This window comes from Lottia gigantea, assembly GCF_000327385.1.
Source record: "Lottia gigantea unplaced genomic scaffold LOTGIsca_185, whole genome shotgun sequence".
NCBI classification, from domain to species: domain Eukaryota; kingdom Metazoa; phylum Mollusca; class Gastropoda; family Lottiidae; genus Lottia; species Lottia gigantea.
Window position 1 is genome coordinate 66586 of NW_008708337.1, and position 8383 is coordinate 74968.

Genomic DNA, 8383 nt, shown 5'->3' on the forward strand with positions numbered 1-8383 from the left:
ATTATTTTACGGCAAAAGAGAACGAATCATTCGTTAAGGTCATCCGGATTTGGTTAAGGCCGCATTATTTATTTGTAATTTGAAGCCTACAGTTCAAGGGAGGTAAGAATAAGTTGAAGCTCTTTAGAAAATGAGATAAAAATGTCTATTTGTAAACAAACACCTGTCAAAAGGAATAGAAAGTTGGACATTTCTGTGAAAATGAAATAAATTTGCAGATTACTGATTTTTTGAAATATGTCGAAAGCGGGAGGGTGCTGTTTCCGAATCGGGTAAGATAGAATGAAGTCCCTTAAATTTCAAAGAATCATTATCATTAGAGAGCATCATCAATTCAATCAATGTAAATGAAGTGCAAAATGTAGGTTTTTCTGTATCTGGCTAATTGAATAGTTCATAGTTTACTAGGGACTTTTTTTACACAGCTTCAGATGAAGTAGATTTATTACATAACTACAAGCATACATTTTAGTTTTAATATAGATACAGAGCAAAACACATTTTTGTTCATTGTGAGACTCCCTGTCAGGTTAATTTTCAACCCATGATATTCAGTCAATGAACTTAATTTGGTGCTAACCTATTTTTCGTTTAACCAGAAATAATTAATAATTTCCATGTGCGACCTCGCGTGACCTCGGCATTTGCTTGTTTTGATAAACATGGGTTTTCTGTACAATAGCAGCTAGTAGAATGAATCCAGTAGTTTCAAGCAAGGTAAAATGTATTTCGTGGAAACCTATTATTCGTGGATTTCCAGAAAGGATTAATAATTTACATGAGCGACCTTGCGCGACCTCCGCATTAGTTTGTTTTGATAAACATGGGTTTTCTGTACAATATTAGCTAGTAGAATGAATTCAGTAGTTTCAAGGAAGGTAAAATGTATTAATGTATACTTTGACATAGACAAAATGGCGGATTTCACTTATTACCAAACGTCACCATTTTTTATCGGCCGAATTTCCTTATAATCCCAAGCTGTATTTGGAATCCCAAGTGTCGTCTGCTAGAATATATTCCAACGAATGAAGTCGCGTGATCAACTAGCGGATTCTGTGTCAGCAGAAAATTTCTATGGAACACAAAGAATGTTCTTATGTTGTTTCAGTGACATTTAGCAATAAATCGCGCTACGTATCTTATTTTGTCAGTCACTATTTTTTTTTAAATCGTGGTTGTTTGAAGGAATTGTCACTAGTTATAATGAATTGATATTAAAGATAAATACTAAGAGAAGTTAATGATACCACCCGGTATCCATACAACATGTTTTTCTAGACTTATTTATAGATCAAACATTGTACACGAAATTGCCGAGTTGGTTGCTCATGAAATATGGGTCAGTGAAGGTTTCATAGAGAAAATTGAAATAAACCAATTTTTATTATTTTGTAGAATATCTGAGGAAACATCTAAGACATAAATTTTTTTTTTCGTTTTATTTATCTTTGACGAAATTCGGTGTTGAATCCTTATATCCATGAAAATAGGTTACACCACTGTTCTATTTCAGATATTTTCTATACACAAGAACTAGAATAGGATATTGGTATCATCAGAAAGAGTTGAAGAAGGCAAGAGAAAAACTAAATGGAGCTGATCATTCAACAACCTCTGTTACAGAATTTAAAGGTAGTGGTAAAATTTGACCAAATCATCTGCCTCTATTTCAGCCTCTGATAGCTATTTTGTATCTGATCCACTAAACTAGGGCCGAGCGAAATACAGGTATAGCATTAGTAATATCGCCTGATTAAAAAATATTTTTTCTTACATTTTAAATTTTTAGATAGAAAAACAACAACATTTTGTTTCAAAAACCAGTAAAAACCTAAAGAAATATCACGATCTATACCCAAATTATGATACATTTATGATTAACTTATTTTTATATCAACCCTACACCAAACCCAGATATATTCAGATCAACCCTTTAGAAAGTAGCATATATGAATGAGCAGATTTTTATCTTAAAACCAGTCATAGTTCATCCTTGAACAGTATTACTTGAGATAAACAAGAATAAGTTCAATCATATGACCAGAAGACTAATATCATTTTCAAAAATCTTAAAATGTTGGATTACCTGTATCTTTATTATTATTTTACTTGTAGATCTGAGTATATTACCAATTCCTATGTTGTTAGATAATTATTGTTATTTAATACAAGATAAACAGACTAATAATGTAATATTGGTAGATCCTGGTGATCCTGATAGAGTTTTGGTAGGTCATTTACAGTCTGGCACATATCTTTATCATTGTTAATATGTGTTACATCATTTAATGCTGAATCTTTCCTTATAATATTAGCCCTCTCTTTGCACAAGATTAATTTATGTGTGAAATTATTCTTAACCTTTGCTTTGCTATATGAATTAATTCTTGAACTGTTCTCCATCCTTGAAGGTGATAATTTCTCCCTAGTTTTTTTTTTCCTGAATTTATTCTTGAGGATGAACATTAATTGTTAGGAAGTAAGGTAGATGGTAACTAGAAAGTGTGATTATTCTTTGCTGGCTAATAACGGGCTGTATTTTTTAATCCATCTATGCAGAGTAATTGTGATGCCTTCGCCAATGTTGTTGATAGAAGCTCAGTTTTAGCTTTTATCTTTTAATGCTATGAAATAATGAACATTTCAGAAAGTGTTAAAGGAAACCAATATCAAACCAGATGCAATTTTGATTACTCATAAACATTGGTAAGATACTTTTATCCCTTTTTCTTTCTATAACCACTCTCAGGATCCTTAATCGTTTGCATTACCCCCTTACTTCATATAAATTATACTATTTCATGATTTTGGGAGGGTTTTCCGTTAATCTCGTATAGAATGACTTAAATCATAACTGTCCTAATATTTTATACTAGACTCCAAAGCACCTCATTGATCCAATTTCAAAATTAACCCTTTAGGGGGGAGTACCCCTAAGTTGAAAACCCCTATTTTATATCCTAGTTATAATGAGGAGTTGGATTGGTGAAAAATTGGACTGTCTTAGAAAGACTTATAACCAATTAAATTCATAAGATCAAACAAAACTCCCACCACTGATATTAATGAACAAACTAAAATTGACTTTTCAATCAAAGAACAAATATTATTAAGCACAAGGATCAAAGAATTTAGTCTCAATATCCGTTTTCACAAAACTGTCCTCCCCCTTTAAATGGTATAATATATGTTGTGTTGTGTTATAGGGATCACAGTGGTGGAAATGCCAAATTAAAGTCAGTTTTTCCTACTATTAGAATATATGGTGGAGCAATGGATCATATACCTGAAGTTACACAGTATGTTTTGTTTGTCAATTTTTGAATCTCTTTGGATCAATAATTTCAATTTTTTGGATCAGATGGACTAGTGAGGAATGATAACTTTTAACCTATGACCTATCGTCTGTTAGCAGTTATTAAGCAAATGACGTCATTCCAATGCTTCTGCTCCTATTTGAATTCAAATGAATTTTTTTTTTTTTTTTCAGCCCAGTGGCAGATGGTGATGTGATACAGTTCGGTGGATTAAAATTAAAGGTCATCTTTACTCCTGGTCATACAGTCGGCCATGTTGTTTATGTTTTAGATGGGTCTTCATATGGAGCACCAGACAGTTTGTTTTCTGGAGACCATCTCTTTCTCTCTGGTTGTGGTACGTGGTGACATCTCAATAATCTAAGGTTATCTGCCTTTCACAACTGTGATATTCTTGGATATCATGAAATAAAGTAGAATTTGTAAACCCTGCTTTAGTTTTAAACACTTTCTTGAACTGGTTGATTTTTTGTCCAAATACTATATTCAGATTTGTTAGTGCAAAAGTACAAGGATGTATTTGTAATCATAATTATAGGAAGAATGTTTGAAGGAAATGCCTCTACTATGTTACGATCATTAGATAAAATAGCTAATCTTAAAGCTGATACTTTAGTTTGGCCAGGTAGGTTTTCTTCTATGATTGATTAAACTATTTTCGATTTTAAACTTATCTGTAGGCTATTACCATTGACATGTAGAGAAAGGGAGAATGACTGGAGTTGCCTGCTCAGACCATTCTGATGGACCACCTTCAGCACTCGGTTACCTTATGAAAACTGTGCTATGAATATGAATATTTTGTTGAGTGTGTTTTACCTCTGAATCCACGCCATCCTTTAAAACTAAGCCCCCAACAGAACATTACATTACATTATATTAAAGGTCATGAATATGCTGAAGATGATCTTGAATTCACTTGTGACCTTGAACCTGAAAATGACACAGCTCAGGTGAGTTTCCAAATTGTTTAACGAAGTCAGGTGTCTTGAATTATCTCAGTAAAAAGAAACAACTAACAAACAAACATAGTAAATTGAATATTTTCGTTTATTATGAGACATTACTATCCATCATAACTAATGGAAGTCAATACTGATAAAATATAGTATATTTGAGAATATATTCGCACCTCTTCTATCTTACCAGTATATCTGTCTTAACCAGTGGTTCCCAACCTTTTTCAGCCTTCACACCCCTGGAGCAATCACCTGGACCTTTCAAACCCCCAAACATTTGTTTCATCCACATTTCCAGCATGTGTTGATGTGAGGTGCTCTCTCAATTAAAAATAAATTCTTCTCCTAAACCAATTGGCCACACCGGTGACAGCCTAGTCCCACACCCCCAGGGGGTGAAAACACCCCAGGTTGGGAACTGGGGGTATACACAAACAGAATTAGAATTTATTAAAATTCAATCTACTGAATGTAAAGTCTTTGAATGGCATTTAGCAATTGTGAGTACGATATATAGACACAGCTTTATGGAACAACAATCACTGTGACCTATGAGAACTAATAAGCATTAATGTATATATAGTTTGCCCATCACTTCTTCTCATTATGTGCCTGAGGACGACGGGGGAAACACGTCGAAACGTTGCATAAAACTTTAACCAGTGATTGTTGTTCCATAAAGCTGTGTCTATATATCCTACTGAATGTAGTTTGAATTTTTGGAAGTTTTTATCTTGTCTTTTTAGGATAAATATGAATGGACCAAGAGAAAAAGAGAAGTTAAAGATGCTACAGTAAGTTGCAATATCATTCTCTGACTTTTTAAGCATTTCTGATTCCTATATTGTTTTGACTTTGGATTAAATAATATGTGTTGTGTTACCATCTATGTCGTTATATGAAAACTTAAAGAAGCCTCCTCATAGAGAAATATCAACTTTTTACCCAACTCTAGGTTATACGACAAGATATACTACTTCTACTACTTCAAATATTACTTCAAGAAAGCTTTTGCTTGGACAAATTATTTTTTGACTACCGGTAACTCTAAGTAATATTACAAAATGTGCCAGTTAAAGGATTTTTCATTTTTATACGCCCACACGTAAGATGGGCGTATATTGTAATCACCCCGTCGGTCCGTCCGTCCGTCCGTTCACATTTGGCTTGTGCTCACTCTACAGGCTACAATTTTTTACAGATTCTTTTGATTTTTATTTTGTGTGTCAATGTCATTATGAAGATGATCCCTATTGATTTTCATGATGATCGGATAATTTTTCACCGAAATATCGTGTCTGACTTGACGTTTTTCTCTATTAGCTATATTGTGCAACTCATGCTCACTCTACAGGCTACAATTTTTTACAGATTCTTTTGATTTTTATTTTGTGTGTCAATGTCATTATGAAGATGATCCCTATTGATTTTCGTGATGATCGGATAATTTTTCACCGAAATATCGTGTCTGACTTGACGTTTTATTCTATTAGCTATATTGTGCAACTCGTGCTCACTCTACAGGCTACAATTCTTTACAGATTCTTTTGATTTTTATTTTGTATGTCTATGTCGTTATGAAGATGATCCCTATTGATTTTCATGATGATCTATCGATTTTCATGATGATCGGATAATTTTTCACCGAAATATCGTGTCTGACCTGACGTTTTACTCTATTAGCTATATTGTGCAACTCGTGCTCACTCTACAGGCTACAATTTTTTACAGATTCTTTTGATTTTTATTTTGTGTGTCAGTTATCAGAAATTATAACAAAGTCTTTAGTGACTTAATAATGAATTTTCAATTAATCTTAAAAATATTTATGAGTCAAGGCAAAACTTCCAAAACAGTTCATCAAATTATCATCATATTGAACAAGGTCTCATCGATATACACACAAGGGCAATAACTCGTTGATTTTCGTGATGATCAGATAATTTTTCATCGAAATATCGTGTCTGACTTGACGTTTTACTCTATTAGCTATATTGTGCAACTCGTGCTCACTCTACAGGCTACAATTCTTTACAGATTCTTTTGATTTTTATTTTGTATGTCTATGTTGTCATGAAGATGATCCCTATCGATTTTCGTGATGATCGGATAATATTTAACCGAAATATCGTGTCTGACTTGACGTTTCACTCTATTAGCTATATTGTGCAACCCTGTAGTCACTAAAGACTGTTTAATCATTTCTGACAGCTGCCAGTGGGCGTATGTTACCTTGCCTGGCAAGCTATCTTTCATTCTTGTTATTCAAAAGTTTTTTTTTCATCTAATGTATAAATGTTATAACCTTAACATTTATCGAGATTTAATATTCTCTGTAAATTTCAGTGTCCCTCTACCATTCATGAAGAGAAATCTTACAATCCATTTCTACGAACAGGAGAGGAAACAATCCTACGGAACCTGGGAATATTGGCCAGTCCACTATCACCATTAAATATCACAGATGATGTCAGATCTAAAGCTTTGGCTGAGGTTAGAGATAGAAAAGATCGATTTAAATATAAATTATAATACTTATTCATACTGTATAATTGCAATTATAATCTGCTATCATGTATAATGCAAACCCTTTTTTATTTTCAGTATATCTGGTGCAAAATTGTCACTGTATATTTTTCATATCGAACAAAGGGAACAAAAACTCATATTCTAGTGCTTCACTTTCATTTATAAACATTTATCTTACATTAAAGGGATTCTAAAGAGGCTTCTTGTGGTCATAATTCTGTTGAAACTAATAGATCTCTTTACATTTACATCATTTTGATTTCCTATCACCCTAGATTGTGATTTTACTACATGTACAGCAAAAAGCATTTGAATAGTTACATCACAATATGGTCATATTTGTCTTGAATCTCAAGAACTGCAGCTGTTGGACGGAGAATTGAAATTGTGCAAAAAGAAGCTATGATCCTATTGAGAAATAATTTAATATAAAAATATTGTTATAGAGAATACATTTTAAAGCATTCCTTTGCTCAGAGCAACATTCTCCAATAAATTTAAAATCAGGAATTTCATAAAAAAAATTTCATCTGCGTTATCAGAGCATGTTTTTCCTTTACTTTAAATTTATTGAAATCTACATAGCATTTTTTATATATACATTTTATTTAATCAAGGGAAGTAATTGCATCTCATGTTACAGACCATTATAATATGCACATCGCTTGATTAAATTGGGCTGTATCACTTGGTTTAGATGATCTATCCTATCTTTTAAATACATACAGGGTCTAAGAAGGGTGAAGGTGAGAAAATGGAATTTTAGTGCGAATCAATTGTCAAGAACATTGTAAGGCAATATTTTAATTTGACAAATACTAATATGAAAGGCAAGTGAATTTCATATCTAAAAGTCTATAGAAGAGAAAAACATATCTTAGCAACTATTTTTTCTTCTAAATTTAAACCCACTGTGTAAATAAATGGTCAATTTGTATGTTATATTTTATCATGTAGTCATAAATCATGTTCATTATACATAAGTTTTGCTAAAGCCTTGCCCATAACCTCCCTCTATGTTTGTACTCAAGAGGCTAAATCTCAGGAAACCAGTGAGACATACATTTGATACAGAAGATCGCAGACTGGCCATGAAGACTTATCACTTTTCATCACTTGCTTACCAACAATGAGGTTTCCAATCCACAGACAAATACAAACTTCACTCCGTTTTGGGAATATAGAGGTTAATGACATCCAATACTACAAGGTTGCAATAATATGCTTACATATTTCGAGAGCATTGTCATTTGTCCATTTATTCTGTTTCAGCATAATTCTTACTTTTAATATGAACAAAGACAGCTTGCTAGGCAAGGTAATATACGCCCTCTACCAGTTATCAGAAATTATAACAAAGTCTTTAGTGACTTAATAATGAATTTTCAATTAATCTTAAAAATATTTATGAGTCAAGGCAAAACTTCCAAAACAGTTCATCAAATTATCATCGTATTGAACAAGGTCTCATCGATGTACACACAAGGGCAATAACTCTGGAACTGTTCATCTGATTATTACCTGTTAAAACTTTGACAAATTTGACAAGATTTTACTAAGTCAACGTCAATAACT

At 32.7% G+C, this 8383-nt stretch overlaps 1 protein-coding gene across 1 annotated transcript; it reads left to right on the forward strand.

The window, feature by feature from the left end:
• Window positions 1–237: 237 nt before the first annotated feature.
• On the forward strand, window positions 238–6811 carry LOTGIDRAFT_174182 (hypothetical protein; the record flags this gene model as incomplete). Its single annotated transcript, XM_009052511.1, has 10 exons — window positions 238–272; window positions 1517–1635; window positions 2119–2231; window positions 2651–2709; window positions 3210–3302; window positions 3494–3657; window positions 3859–3945; window positions 4206–4273; window positions 5026–5073; window positions 6626–6811. 10 exons carry the CDS (start codon window positions 238–240, stop codon window positions 6809–6811), a joined length of 972 nt encoding a protein of 323 aa, XP_009050759.1.
• Between the last annotated feature and the right edge of the window lie 1572 nt (window positions 6812–8383).